The sequence below is a fragment of the Trachemys scripta genome, chromosome 16, assembly GCF_013100865.1.
Source record: "Trachemys scripta elegans isolate TJP31775 chromosome 16, CAS_Tse_1.0, whole genome shotgun sequence".
NCBI classification, from domain to species: domain Eukaryota; kingdom Metazoa; phylum Chordata; order Testudines; family Emydidae; genus Trachemys; species Trachemys scripta.
In genome coordinates, this window is record NC_048313.1 from 13088081 (window position 1) to 13102392 (window position 14312).

The 14312-nt window shown below is 65.3% G+C and overlaps 1 protein-coding gene across 3 annotated transcripts in view; it reads right to left on the reverse strand.

Annotated features, from left to right (window-relative positions):
* Positions 1-3378: 3378 nt before the first annotated feature.
* Positions 3379-14312, reverse strand: part of LOC117888676 (inositol polyphosphate 1-phosphatase-like) — a 39057-nt gene continuing 28123 nt past the window's right edge. Inside the window, exons 1-6 of one of the 3 annotated variants that reach the window (XM_034792296.1) lie at positions 8715-8843; positions 6220-6437; positions 5890-5950; positions 5474-5674; positions 4981-5155; positions 3379-4184 (exon numbers count right to left, since the gene is read on the reverse strand). In XM_034792296.1, coding sequence (XP_034648187.1) covers positions 3695-4184; positions 4981-5155; positions 5474-5674; positions 5890-5950; positions 6220-6423 — 1131 coding nt within the window. In that variant the 5' untranslated portion in view covers positions 6424-6437; positions 8715-8843 and the 3' untranslated portion in view covers positions 3379-3694. Of the gene's footprint in view, positions 4185-4980; positions 5156-5473; positions 5675-5889; positions 5951-6219; positions 6438-8032; positions 8389-8714; positions 8844-14312 lie in introns of those variants that run through there. The other 2 variants (XM_034792295.1, XM_034792297.1) reach the window with 2 other exon arrangements.

The following is a 14312-nucleotide window of genomic DNA, read 5'->3' on the forward strand; positions in this document are numbered from 1 at the left end:
TTAGCCCCAGATTGTTAACGGGGGGGGGGAGGGGGATTAGGCCCTGGCCCCACCTCCCCGGGGCAGGGGGAGGAGAACCCCATCGCTGGCAGTGCCCCAGCTATGCCCAGGGCAGACTAGAGGAGAATCTGGGGTCTCTCCGGCCCCTGCACGGCGGTAGAACAGCGTCCACCCCAAATCGATAGTTCAGCCAGGCCCTAGAGTGAGGCTTTTCCTCACCGCCGGCCCCCCTCCCGGGAGGATCACGTCCAGCCCCTCCTAGCCTGGCTGGGGGGCTCTGCTCTGGGACCAGGTGATTCTCCCAGGGCTGAGCGGGGCATGGGGTGCAAGGAGCTGGTTTGCCACGCGGCTGCCAGTGCCTCGTGGGGCTGGGCAGCTGCCCAGGGAACGCGGCTCCTCCGGCGTGGAAGCAGGCGGCCTGCGGGAGCGAGAGCTGGTTTCCCTTGCAAATAGCGCCGTCCGGAGCACGACAGCCTGTGGCAGGTGCAGGAGCCGACAGCGCTGGGGGCTGAATCGCCTGCTCCAGGGAGCCTTTGAGCCCCCACACCGCTGAACCAGCCAAGTTTAGCCATGTGGGAGGACAGCGGGGGAGCCAGGACTCCTGGGTTCTGTCCCAGGTCTCCACCCGCCTCGCTGCGTGACCCTGGGCACGTCACTGGCTTGTTCCGTGCCTCAGTTTCCCCCTCTGGGGAATGCAGACAATGCCGGGCTGTTGTCGAACTGCCTTGTAAAGTGACTTCATTTTACCCAGGAAAGTCCCTGGGTGCTGGGCTGGCATCAGCCCGGACAGGACAAACCTTCCTTTATGTCCCCGTTGCAATTGCAGGCCCGGTTCAGTCTCGGAGGGGGAGGAGGCTGTCAGTTAGGGGCAGGACCTTGGTTTTAAATGTCTCCCTCATACCCTTGTGTTTTATGGCCTCCATCAGGGCATTACAGAGAGACCGTCCCACCCACCACCACGATCAGCCACCAGCAGCGTGTGGTCTGAGCCCTCGGGCCGCGGGCACTTTGCCTGCTGCCCACGGCACGGGCCGGGCGAGGAGCTGGAGCGTGACTTTAGTATCTGTAGTGTGTAGTGCCTAGCAGTCCCACCCGAGACCAGGGCCCCCCATGCCAGGCCCGGCACAAACACAGAGGAGGAGCCAGCCCCTGCCCAGAGAGCCTGACCCCTAACTCGGTAGGCCAGGGGATCAGGGCACTGAGGCCCAGAGAGATTTGGTGACTTGCTCACGGTGGGTGCAGAGCTCAGAAATGACCCCAGGTGAGCAGTTAGACCTGGAAACAGCGCCCCCTAGAGGGGAAAGGCCCATGCCCCATTCCCAGCCCCACCAGCCAGCCAGGCCCTGCCCTGGGGCTGGATCACCCCCTGGAGAGGTGCGGCCCATCACTCCAGATTAGATAGCAGCAGGGTGAGGTGTACGGAAACTCCTCCGTCCTGCCCTGCCCAGGGACAGCTCAACGCTGCCAGGTCGGGGAGCCCCAGGGCACGGGCTGCCCGGAGCCAGGACTCCTGGGTTCTATTCCTACCTCTGTGCTCACAGACTAGGTCACCCTGGGCAGGTCCCTTTCCCTCCCTGCGCCTCTCTCCCCACCCCCGCTGCTCACCTCTGTACAGCTGGGCCCAGAGGGCAGCCTGCCCACCTCTGCGTCCAGCTCCCGGCACCCCCTGCTCGGGCCTGAGCCAAGGGGCCTGGAGCAGGAACCCCCCCCCCAGCGGGTCCCAGGGGAGCTTGGGGGTAGTGGGGTGCCCAGAGAATGCTGGGGGCTGGGACCTGCATGCCAGGGAAGAAGGGAAGAGCCAGCGGCCCCGGCGAGCTCCCTGCCACCCCACTCCCTGGCAGCTCCCAGCACCCTTGGCTCGACTCTGCAGGTCTCGCACACGCCAAGGCTGGGCAGCAAGGCAGGGGTCCGGGGACTCCGCTGCGGGGGTGGGGCAGGGGGCATGGATAGGACAGTTACCTGTTCCGTAACTGGCGTTCTTCGAGATGTGTTGCTCCTGTCTATTCCACAGTAGGTGTGCGTGCTCGCCCCGTGCACCGGTGCCGGAAGTTTTTCCCTTAGCAGCATCCGTAGTGGGGGAGCCCCGCTGCAACCCCTGGAGTGACGCCGACACATCGTGCCATAAAGGGGGCTGCGTGCTCCCCCCACCCTCAGTTCCTTCTTGCCAGACAACTCCGACAGAGGGGAAGGAGGGCGGGACGTGGAATAGACGGGAGCAACACATCTCGAAGAACGCCAGTTACGGAACAGGTAACTGTCCTTTCTTCTTCGAGCGATTGCTCCTGTCTATTCCACAGTAGGGGACTCCAAGCTATGCCTGACGGAGGTGGGTAGGAGTTTTAAGGGTTACCCGGGCGGAGCACCGCCCTACCAAACCCGGCGTCATCCCATGCTTGGGAGACGATCGCATAGTGCGATGCAAAAGTGTGGCCAGAGGACCACGGAGCAGCCCTGCAGATGTCCTGAACAGGGACATGAGCCACCTAGGCCGCTGACGAGGCGAGAGCTCGGAGTCAGATCTCACGCTCCTTCTTTGTTCGCGGCTTGAAGGAGCGGCAAATTTTACACTTCCCACTAACGTGAGCCTCGCCCAGACAGCGAAGACACTGAGTGTGTGGATGGCTTCTGGGCATAGAGTTGTGACAAGAGTCGCACACACGACTTGAAGCCTGGGCCACGGGGCTTGCCCCGAGCCCGGCACTAGCGAAAGAAAGTTCAGTGAGACTGGACACCCCTAAGGCTATAAACACGGCAGCCAAGGCTGGAGCACGAAGTTCCAACTACCGTCACTGGCGGCAAGAAGGAACTGAGGGTGGGGGGAGCACGCAGCCCCCTTTATGGCGCGATGTGTCGGCGCCACTCCAGGGGTCGCAGCGGGGCTCCCCCACTACGGATGCTGCTAAGGGAAAATCTTCCGGCACCGGTGCACGGGGCGAGCACGCACACCCACTGTGGAATAGACAGGAGCAATCACTCGAAGAGAAGCCGTACTGCCCCGACCCCCCTGACCAGCCAGCGGGAGCAGCTGCCGGGGCCCTGCTGGGGGCCTGGCCCCCGAGCTCACTGCTCATCCCTGGGCAAAGCACACCCTGGCTCGAGAGGGGGGAACGTTTCCTGCCCAGCAGGGTTTATACAGCCCGGCTGCTCCTGCCCCCTGCTGGCTCCGGCTGGTAGCATAGCATGGGGCCTGCTGCCGTGCCCAGAGGGGTGTGGTGCAGTGTGCCCCGCCCCGCCCCAGTCCCAGAGCGCTCCAGGGCCAGGTTAGAACCCGGTGCCCCAGGAGCACCAGCCGGGCAATAGCTCTGGAGATGGGGCGGCCGGGCCAGGGGCCTGGCCCGGGGCGAAGGAGGGAGAACACATGAAAGGCGAGAGGGCAGGAACAGAAACGCACTGTTTAATGGGGACCAGGCAACACCTCCTGTGGCGGAGACTGGCACAAGCGGGCGCCCGCAGCACTAGCAGAGGGGGGTGGGGCTGGAAGGCTCCGGAGGGGAGGGGAGGTGGCACCTCTCTGGGGCCTTTGCCCCATGCGTAAGGTCTGCGACACCTGCCAGGAGCAGTGGCTGCCTGCAGCCCCCTGCCCCCCCTCCGAATGGTGCTGCCAACCTCACCCCTTCGCGCCCTTGGGGCCAGACTGCCCCCACCCCCACAGGCGGAGCCAGGCCCTCCCCCCGGCAGGGCAGTCCCCTGCGGGTCACAGGGCAGCAGTGGTCAGAGTGGCCAGCACCACCTCCAGGTGTTCTCGGTGCATGAAGGCCACCAGGCCGCCCCGGTTGGCCCAGCGCTCGGCCCCCACGGCGCCCGCCGCAGGCTGGTTGTAGGTCAGCTCTGGCAGCGCCCCCCGCTGGCCAGCGCGCCAGGCCTGCAGGGCAGCCTCCAGGTCCACCATCCCTCCGCCCAGAGCCCGCAGGATGGCATGGGGGGCACACGAGTCCCACTTGAAGGTGCTGCCCTCCGAGAGGACATAGGCCTCGGCCAGCCCCAGGATCACACATAGCATCTTGTAGCCGGCGCCCGAGGCGAAGCGCAGCCGCTCCCCGTACAGCGGCCTCAGTGCCCGCTGGATCGCCGGCGTCTCGCTGCTGCTCAGGACGACGCAGGGCTCGGGGCGTAGCGGGGGCCGGTGCAGCGAGGCCAGGCTGGTGCCCTGGTACGAGATGCCCCAGTGATACACACCCTGCCACCTGCACACAGGAGAACACAACAGGGACAGCACCAGCTGCGACAGGGAGCTGACGGCAGCTGCTCAGGAGAGGAGCTTGGGGGCTGGGGGAGCGGGGAGCCCAGGGCTGGGCTAGCAGGGGGCTGTGAGTCGGGAGTGAGGGGCACCAGCAGAGCTGGGGAAGGGGGGAGCCCAGGGCTGGGCTAGCAGGGGGCTGCAGGTCGGGAGTGAGGGGCACCGGCACAGCTGGGGAAGGGGGGAGCCCAGGGGTGGGCTAGCAGGGGGCTGTGGGTCGGGAGTGAGGGGCACCGGCAGAGCTGGGGGGGAGCTCAGGGCTGGGCTAGCAGGCGCTGCGGGTCGGGAGTGAGGGGCACCGGCAGAGCTGGGGAATGGGGGGAGCCCAAGGCTGGGAGAGCAGGGGGCTGTGGGTCGGGACTGAGGGGCACTAGCCGAGCTGAGGGGTGCAGAACCCAGGGCTGGGCTCGGAGGGGGCTGCGGGGCGGGACTGGGGGACACCAGCATAGCGTGTGTGGGAGAGGGTCACACACACCCTGGGGGGGTCCCTGCCATGAACTGAAGCTGATCAGAGGTAACCAGGAGCCTCAGAGCCAGCAGCCACTGGCAAAGCACCCCCCCACCCCCTTCTCTCTGCCCCAGTCCCTGGGGGAAGGGTGGGGTTGGTGCAGGCCAAGGGCTCCACCGAGTGGCCTGCCCCAGGTGGGTTTCCCCAGCAAGGTCCTGCTGCTGGGGCGCTTGCAGACCCCCCTAGCCCAGGACGTGCCCAGGGCAGGGCTCAGGGGAGATCCGGGGGCGAGTACCTGTGGGTGAGGGGGTCCTCCCGGAAGAACGGCTCGTTGATGACCCCCAGGACCGGGTCCCCCGAGCTGCGGTCGTACGCCCCAATGAGCACCAGCGCCGAGCACAGCCCGGACGGGCAGATGCCATCGATGGGCGCCACACGGGCCTGGCCGCGGATGTACTGATTGGTGGAGTCTGCCAGAGAGAGGTGACGTCAGAACCGGGCTCCGAGCCCCGCCCAGGGCAGAGCGCAAAGCCCCCCAGCCAACGCCACGTGGCTCCCTTTGTCCTCGCCTTGCGGGCCACCGGGCAACAAGTTCTCTGGGTCTCAGCACGACTGGCGCTAACTGGGGGTCTCAGCCCTCCAGGGTCCCTCCAGGGCAGGGAGGAGCCACCTTGGGGGTGGGGCCAGGGGTCAGCACCTTTTCCCAGCCCCAGGACACCCTAGTTGGTCAGCTGCTCCTGGCGCCCCCTGGTGTCGTGCTGGGGGATGGCAGCGAGGGCCCCCCTTACCGATGGGGTCGATCCAGATGGCCAGTCTCTCCGGGGGGATTGCCAGTGCCACTGCGTCCAGCGCCGGGTCCTGCAGCGCCACCTCCTGGTGGATGGCGGCTGCCAGCAGCTCGGCCGCCGGCTGGTTCCGGTCCAGGATTGTAAAGAGCAGCGAGGCCGTGTCCTGCTGGGTCGCACACACCCGCACCACCAGGGTCTCTCCTGCGGGCAGACGGGCTTAGCCAAACAGAGCAGGCTCAGGGGCCCCCAGTACAGTGTGAAGTGGGGGGATCCCCCCCCCCAGTACAGGACCAGCTCAGAGCCCTCCCCACCCCATGCTGGGGCAGGCTGCGTGGGAGACCAGGGACCCCACTCTGCAGGGTACAGCGCCCCCCGCTGGTAGCTCCGTCCCATGCCCACGCCGCCAAGTCACTCACCCAGGCTGTTCTCAAACTGGTTGGACTCCTCCCCGCCGATGTGGCCGCGCAGCTCTGGGAACTGAAAGAGACGGGGAGGCTCAGGGCAGCACAAACGCCTTGTCTCAGGCCCATGAGACTCCATCTCCCTTGGTCTAGGGGTGAGGGGATCCTGGAGCGGGGTGTCCATTGATGGGGATCGAGACAGCTCCTTGCCTCAGGGCTAAGATGCCCTCCCCATGCCCCCAAGGGGCACCCCCTGCTCCCGCCTAGGCACCACTCCCACCCCCTGGATGCAGTCGGGCAGGCGGAGAGGAGAGGCCCCCAGCCCCGCAGGGCGCCCACGGGTACCTCCTTGCCCACGTCGTGCTTTATGACCTCCTGGATGAGCACGTCCGCCAGCGTTTTGAAATCCTGCACAAACTTCTTGTTCTTGTCGGTGCCCGTCTTCTCCTCGATGAGCAGCTGGAAGAGCGCCTCCTCCTGGCGGCACAGCTGGGCGATGCGGGCCGACTTCTCCGACGCCCCCACCAGGCTCTTCAGCAGGGCTGCCATGGTGGAGCGGGGGTCTGGAAGGGAGGCAGGGATAGATGGCACCCCGGATCCCCCTACACCTTCCCACAGGCCAAGAGAGACCAGAGCCCACCAGAAGGGGAAAAGGAAAGTCCAGTGGTTAGAGGGCGGGACTGGGGAAGCAGGGCTCCCAGGTTCATGGGGAAGGGAAGTGGGGCTAGCAGGAGAGCAAGGGGCTAGGAGCCAGTTCTGTGCCTGATCCGCTGCATGACTTTGGACAAGTCCTGTCTCCAGGCCTCAGTTTCTCCTCCGAAATGGGGAGAGATGAGCCTTGTCTCCCCCTCTCATGGAGTTGCAGGGCAGGCTGGAGTGGGGCCAGGACCACCACCCGGCATCGTGGTGCCAAAGGGGTTAACAAAACCCGGCTCAGAATAGCGGGTCTAAAGCAGCAGCCGGGGAGTTGCTCTGAGACGGGGAGCCGCCTGCCAGCCGGGGCAGGGCTCACCCCAGCTCCAAAGGTTTCTGTGAGAGGCACATGCCAAAATTAACCCAAACTGCTACCAGATGTGACAGAGGCCAGGCCAGGCCGAGTGCCAGAGGGCAGGGGAACGCCACAGGGACTCTGGCCCGGCCTGGGGCCGTGCCATGGGGCCGTCAATCGACCCACGGGGACTCTGGCCCGGCCTGGGGACGTGAATTGACCCATGGGGCCGTGGATCGACCCACGGGGACTCTGGCCCAGCCTGGGGACGTGAATTGACCCATGGGGCCGTGGATCAACCCACGGGGACTCTGGCCCGGCCTGGGGCCATGCCATGGGGACATGGATGGACCCACGGGGACTCTGGCCCGGCCTGGGGCCGTGCCATGGGGACGTGGATGGACCCACGGGGACTCTGGCCCGGCCTGGGGCCGTGCCATGGGGACGTGGATGGACCCACGGGGACTCTGGCCCGGCCTGGGGACATGAATTGACCCATGGGGCCGTGGATCGACCCACAGGGACTCTGGCCTGGCCTGGGGACGAACCATGGGGCTGTGGCTCGAGCCACAGGGCTCCGGCCTGGCTCGCTCCCCCATGCAGTTTCCTTCTGGGGGATGCTGCCTTTGGTGCCAGGGCAGAGCACTGGGCCAAGCTGGCAGCGTGTGGGGGAGGGGAAGGAGACTGGGGCAATTCCCCCGGCCCCTCCTGTTGCCGCCCCAGCCCCCCTCGCTGGCTTGGAGGGGGCGAGACGGCTGGTGGGGAACAGCCCTGGCAGGGGTCGGCTGGGAGATCCTCCCCCACCGGTGCTATGGGCCTGCCCCATCAGAGCCCTGGGCTCCCCAGTGGGGGCAGCCCCCTCCCCCTGGGCCATACAGGGCCAGCAGCGCATACAGCTCCCTGGCCCGGGCCCCACAGAGACCCCGACCCTTCCCCTCCCCTCCAGGGGCGACCCCACCCTGCCTGAGTCAGGCGCCCACCCGGCCCCACATTAACCCCTTCAGTGCCGAACAGCATCCCAGGCAGGAGCCCAGCGGCAGCAGCCCCCCCCCAGCCTGGGACCTGCCCCCCCAGCCTGGGACCTGCCCCCCCCGGCTTCGCCCTGCCCCCCAGGCAATCCGGGCCCCCCTCGGGTACAGCATCGTGCCGCTCCCCCCGGCCCCCCGGTACCCGCCGGGCTCAGGGATGCTGCGGCCGCTCGCGGGCGCTGACGGATCACGGGTGGGATCGTCCCGACACCCCCGCGAGGGGCGGGTCCCCGCCCGGCCATGTGACGCCGCGGGGTTAACCCCTTCGGGGCCGGGCTGCCCCACATCCCCCCGCCCCCCGCGCCAGGGGCTTGGGCGTCGAGCCCGGGAGTTCCCGGGTTTGGATCGGAGCCTCCGCTCCAGGCCCTGGCCGTGCCCCCCGCCCCGCTAGTCACAGGGGTTATCGCTGGGGAAATCGAGGCACGGAGGCGGGGGGTCCGGACAGTCAGCGCAGAGCCGGGAATAGAACCCAGGAGTCCTGAGTCCAGCCTCCCTCCCAGGACCCCACCCCCCTGCCAGGGCCGGGAACAGAACCCAGGAGTCCGGGGTCCCGCCCCTCCCCCGCCAGGGCCGGGAACAGAACCCAGGAGTCCGGGGTCCCGCCCCTCCCCCGCCAGGGCCGGGAACAGAACCCAGGAGTCCGGGGTCCCGCCCCTCCCCCGCCAGAGCCGGGAACAGAACCCAGGAGTCCGGGGTCCCGCCCCTCCCCAGCCCCATTCGCAGGGTCCGGACCCTGCCCTCCCCGGGGCCCGGGGCTGGTCGGAGCCGGGAGCGGGGCAGAGTTGGGCCGGATCGGGCCCGCCCGGTAAGACCCCGTTTCTAACCTGCCAAGACCCGAATTTCGGGTTCTGGGTTTCCCAGGCAACCGCCGGTGACATCAGCACGGCAGAACCGGGCCCACTCTCAGGCCTTGGTGATGTCATCAGCCGTTGCCATGGTGAAACAGCGAGCTCTGAACTCAGGTCCTGACAGGTCAGTAAAAGAGGAACTGATTTTCCCGCTCTCAGATTATTCTGACACCTGGCACTTTACACACCTTCACGAACAAGACCCCGGGACCGCCCCGCCCCCCCCCCCGCGCTCAACAGGGGAAACTGAGGCAGGGAGGGGGGAGACTTCAGCCTGGCCACGCAGCAAGGCTGGCATAGCCGGGGATGGAACCCAGGAGTCCTGACCCAGCCCCAACCCCACTCTAACCCCTAAGCTGCCCCCAAAGACCCTCCCTCTGCCCCCAGACACGCCTCAGCCCCTTGCCCCAGACAGGCAGGGGAGGCCCAGTCTCGCCCTGGGGCCTGCTCACTTCCTGCAGGGGGTCTGGGCCGGATCCCTGGGCCTGGGGGGCTTCTCGCCGCCCCCGGGGGGTCAGGCGCCTGGAGCGGGGTCCGGCAGCACTTGAGGGAAGGGAGCTGAGCCCAGAAACGGTCTCACGGGAGCTGCCTTCAGGGCCAGTGCTGGGACGCAGGGGCCCAAGGGAAGCAGGAGTTGTACGGAGAATCAGAAATCCAGGGGCCACAGGGCCCAGCCCCATCGCAGGAGCAGTTCCCCGGGCCCAGTGCCTTATGCTGCGTTGGGTGTTTTATCCTCGCCCCGTGATGGCCAATGGCTCCGGAACGACCCTTCCTTTGAGGGCCACGGCCCTGCAAGCCCCGGCTCGGGGTGTGGGCCGGTGTGGGGCTGCTGGGGAGACAAGGGGAGGGGGAGCCAGCCACAGCCAGGGAGGGAACCACGCTCACTGCCTTCACTCCATTGTGCCAGGGTACCATGATCCCGACCCCCAGCCCCCTGCTATGGGCTCCCCCCGCCCAGCGCTGCCGGTGCCCCTCACTCCCGACCCGCAGCCCCCTGCTATGGGCTCCCCCCGCCCAGCGCTGCCGGTGCCCCTCACTCCCGACCCGCAGCCCCCTGCTATGGGCTCCCCCCGCCCAGCGCTGCCGGTGCCCCTCACTCCCGACCCGCAGCCCCCTGCTATGGGCTCCCCCCGCCCAGCGCTGCCGGTGCCCCTCACTCCCGACCCGCAGCCCCCTGCTATCGGCTCCCCCCGCCCAGCGCTGCCGGTGCCCCTCACTCCCGACCCGTAGACCCCCAGACACACACCCATACACCCCCCGGGGCTGGGCTAGGCCAGGCCATTAGCTCCCCCCCTGGCTCTGCTCACTCCAGCCGCAGGACGCCGGGGATGCTGCACGCTCCGCCTCCACTAGGTGGTGCTCTGAACCCTGCTCTAGACAGAGAAGTGGGGGGGGGGCTCTGATATCAGTGGTTAGGAACTGGGGATATATTCTGGCACCCAACAGCCCAAGTTGAACCGACCCTGAGTCCACCCAGGCCGCAGCAGGTGCTAAAAGCCCCCCCTCCCCCGGAGACTCAGTGACCACGGACCCAGGGGCCCAGGTTCCAGAGCTCTGGGGCACCCGCGGAAACACCCCGGCACCGACAAACCCGTAGCTGCTTTGGAGACGGGTTCTCATTCTTCGTAAGCGGCCCAGAGCCACGTGCTCATGCCCCCGGCGCAGGGCCAGACGAACCGCAGTGCTCAGCTTGGGAGCTGTTTGGGCCAGGGACCGGTTTCTGGTTCTGTGTTTGTACAGCGCCTGGCGCACTGGGTGCCCGGGCCGGGCCTGGAGCTCCTAGGTAGCACCGCAATGCAAGGGGAATAAGAAGTCACAGAAACTCAGCTGCGGATGTTGGTCCTGCTTTGAGCAGGGGGTTGGACTAGATCCCTCCTGAGGTCCCTTCCCACCCTGATCGTCTATGATGGACATTTTGTAATGCCCTGGACAAGCGCCTGCGTTTGAGCTCCTGGCATGGGATTTTAAAACAAAACTTTATGTAGGAAAACAAAGTCGAACAGGTGCCTGAGGTGTCACTGGAATTCCGCAGTCTCCTCACTGCCCAGTGGCAAATCCCAGCCACAGAAAAGATAGTAACAAACTCCTCCCGCTCAGAGTAGGGGTCTTCCCAACACACGTGCGCACCCCCTGCCCCCCAGAACTAGCATCTACATTCAAAAACCAAACGGGGGTAAGCTCTCGCATTCCCAGGCACCACGGCCCCTTCCCGTACAGCTGGTAACGGACACTCAGACCACGCTCTGGCCTGATGAATGCCCTTGGACAAGTCACTGCTCTGCTCAGTGCCTCAGTGTCTCCATCTGTACAATGGGGCCATGGGCACTGCCCTGCTCCGTAAAGCACTTTGTGACACTATGAGTCACTAGCTCTCTTGGTTGCAGAGAAAAACTGGACACGTGACCAAAGTGGAAACCTAAAAGCTCAGAAACCAGAAGAGGGGAATAGAGAGAAACCCAAATTAATTAATATTTTTTAAAAACTCATCATTTTTATGCCACTCATGATTTTCAAAGGCCCAGCCATAGGCCTGGAACGGCTGGGTTGGACTTCCCTCCCCCCCCACGTTTGCACTAAATCCAATTGCAAACTCCCCCACTTTAGTGAAACTGATCCCACTCCACGTGCAGACAATCAGCTGCCATGCAACCCCCCCCCCTTTACTGCCACTCCCTGGAGCTGGCATGGACCTCCCCAACACCAGCTCACCAGCAGCCGCAGCTAGCTACAAGCGGGGGGGGGGGATGCATGTGGACCTGTACGGCTTTCCTGGGTGTGGGGGGAGCCTTGCCCGATTCTAGTGCAGTGTGGGGAGCTGGGTGGGAGCTGGAAGCGCCTCCCCCTGGTGGCTTCAGGGCTGGGCGTGGGGTTCAGCCCTGTCTTCCTGTGTCACGCTATTGGCGCAGGGGTTGCTTCGGTGGCTGCAGGGGGCTAGGCAGGCAGCACCATTTCCCGGCCTTTTTCAGTGCCTGGCCTGCCCCGCGCGAGGCTCCTAAGACTGCCCTCCCCGTGGGGCTCATCGCCCAGTGGGGCAGGTTCTCTGGCCTTTTCGGCGCCGATTCAGCTGCTTGGTGACAAGCGCATCAGCAAATGACGGATGGCCCCGTCCCCACGAACGCTGCAGCCCACGCGTAGCTTTAGGCACATTCTGCAGTATCCCCCCGCTGCTGAAATGCAGCCACCTCTAGTGCAGAGCACGCCAGCGGTAAGCACAGCACCTCCCAGGCCTGGAGATTCCATGCCCAGCTGGAACTGCGGCAGGGGGAAGGGCAAAATGTAAATGCGTTTGGCCAGGGCACGAACGACAACCCTGTACGCTGAGGAAACATGCCAGGGCTCTTTCCTGCCCAGGGGCAGCCAGCGGGTTTAACGATCCAGCCCCAAGCTGGCTACACCCCGGGACGGCTGCGGTTTAAGGGTGTCCAGGTGAGCTCTCTCTGTGTGGGCTGCATGGAGCAATGGTTAGAACAACCATGTTCCCTGGGGTGGGGGGGCTCCCCTCCAAAGAGGCGGGCATCAAAACAAACCCTTTCCATGCATTGATTGTTATCTCCCCGTCTCTGCAGCACAAGCCCCAGGCTGTAGCTACAACTCCTGTCCTCCCGGACACCCCGGCGCAGTGAGACGCAGCCCACAAATAAACGTCTTTTACAACAACGGACCTAAAACAAAACCTCAGCCCAAAACCCCAAACCAAAACCAGCCAATCCAACAAGAATCTGGCTGGGACTTTGCTAACGGATAAAGAAACTGACCTGACATATACAGAACTGAAACCAGTCCTTTCACAGTCACACTCCGAATAAGGGCATCTGTCCCTTCCTCCCCCGTGTCCCCACGGCCACGGCCACGGCCACGGCCACGTCTCACTGAAACTGTACCTGCCTTAGGGCAGGATGGTCCCTCGTATTTGTCTGTAACGTGTCCCACTCTGTGAGTGATAATTCCATGAAAGTCAGCGGTAAAGCCCAGACGAGAACCCCGGAGTCCGGATCCCCCAGGCCCGGATGGCTCAGCCATGCACACAAGTTCCAAACCAGGCAAGGCTTTTTGAAATGACTTTCTCCTTGCACCTGAGGCTGGGGAGGAGCGGACAGTCACACGCCTTGCCGTGCATCTCTGCATCCCCAGCCCTGCAGCTCTGCTTTCCCACGCTCTCTCCCACATCCAGGCTCCCCATTCATGGCCTGGGGTTCACTTTTCTGCCGACGGAGAATCCCACGGAGAGTTGGGATGGCAGAGACCGGGCTGGGGGCAGGTCCGCCTCCAAGCTGCTATCACCCGCGTTCAAGGGTGGCTTCAAACCAGGGCCGGCTCCAGCATTTCTGCCGCCCCAAGCAAAAAAAAAAAAAAAGCCGTGATCGGCAGCGGCAGTTTGGCGGCAGGTCCTTCGCCCCTAGAGGGAGTGAGGGACCTGCCGCCCCGAATTGCCGCAGGTGCCGCCCCTCTCCCTTGGCCTCCCCAAGCACCTGCTTGTTAAGCTGGTGCCTGGAGCCGGCCTGGCTTCAAACAGGAAAGAACTCCAGGCACAAAGCAAAGCTTCCGGCCAGCCGGCGAGAAGAACCGAACCAAAGCGGGTGCTGGGTTTGTGGAAATCTGGCCCAGGAGTCGATGTGGTTGGCTAATAAACGGCCCCGGCAGCCCGTGTCACTCCAGGATTATCTGGGGCCACCAGGAATATTTTAGGGCACCTGCAAGTCCCGACCTAGCTCTTCCCTTTCCCCTTCCGGAGGTTTCAGGGAGCGTCGTGCTCACGGCTCGACCTCCAGCCCCCGCATCAGGGCTTGGGGTCGCTCACAGGCATGGCTTCCTTTAGCCTCGCCGCCCCCTGTGAGGGAGGGAGTAGCTCTATTTCCAGCCTACTGGTGGGAAACTGAGGCACGCCGAGGCACAGGGACCTGGCCCATTGGCGCCCCAGACTAGGCCCGAAGCCTCAGGACAGAGCCAGGATTCCTGCATCCCCAAGGCGCTGGCCGAGCCTCAGCGCAGCGTGTCTCAAAGGACCGTCGCCGAGTGCGGGAGAACCCGCCCCAGCCCGGCACTGAAAAGAACTGCACCTTATGTCACGCCTCACTTTGCCTTGGAGCCCACGTGGCCTCACTGGGAGACCAAGTGCCAGCGCCTCAGGACCCAGCCTTGCACAAAGGAACCGGGCCGCGCTCGCCTGCTGCTGGGGGAGGCTGCTCTGTGCGGAGCCTGTTCCCACTTTCGCCACGTCCAGTTCTCAGGCCCCTGCATGCAGCCACTGATCCCAGCCCTGCCCCACAGTCCCGCTCGTGGCCTCCAGCTGCTGCGGTCTGTCTCCGTCTGGCCACCACACGCTGCTCCTGGTGGCCACCCAGCAGCCGCTTTGCTGACGCGGAGTCCGCTAACGCTGCATTAAGGTCCCGCCCTGCCTGGCACACCCCTGGCTCCCAAAGACCCGTGGGGACGAGGCTGGTGGGGCTGGCTCATGTGGGGTCCTCATTTCTCAAGCCTTGAGCATGCCTAAGTCTCCGCATCTGCCCAGCCTGCAGGTTCCTTGCCAAGGCAGGGCCGCGGGTGCAGCACGAGGGACAGGGGCGGGGGGGGGGG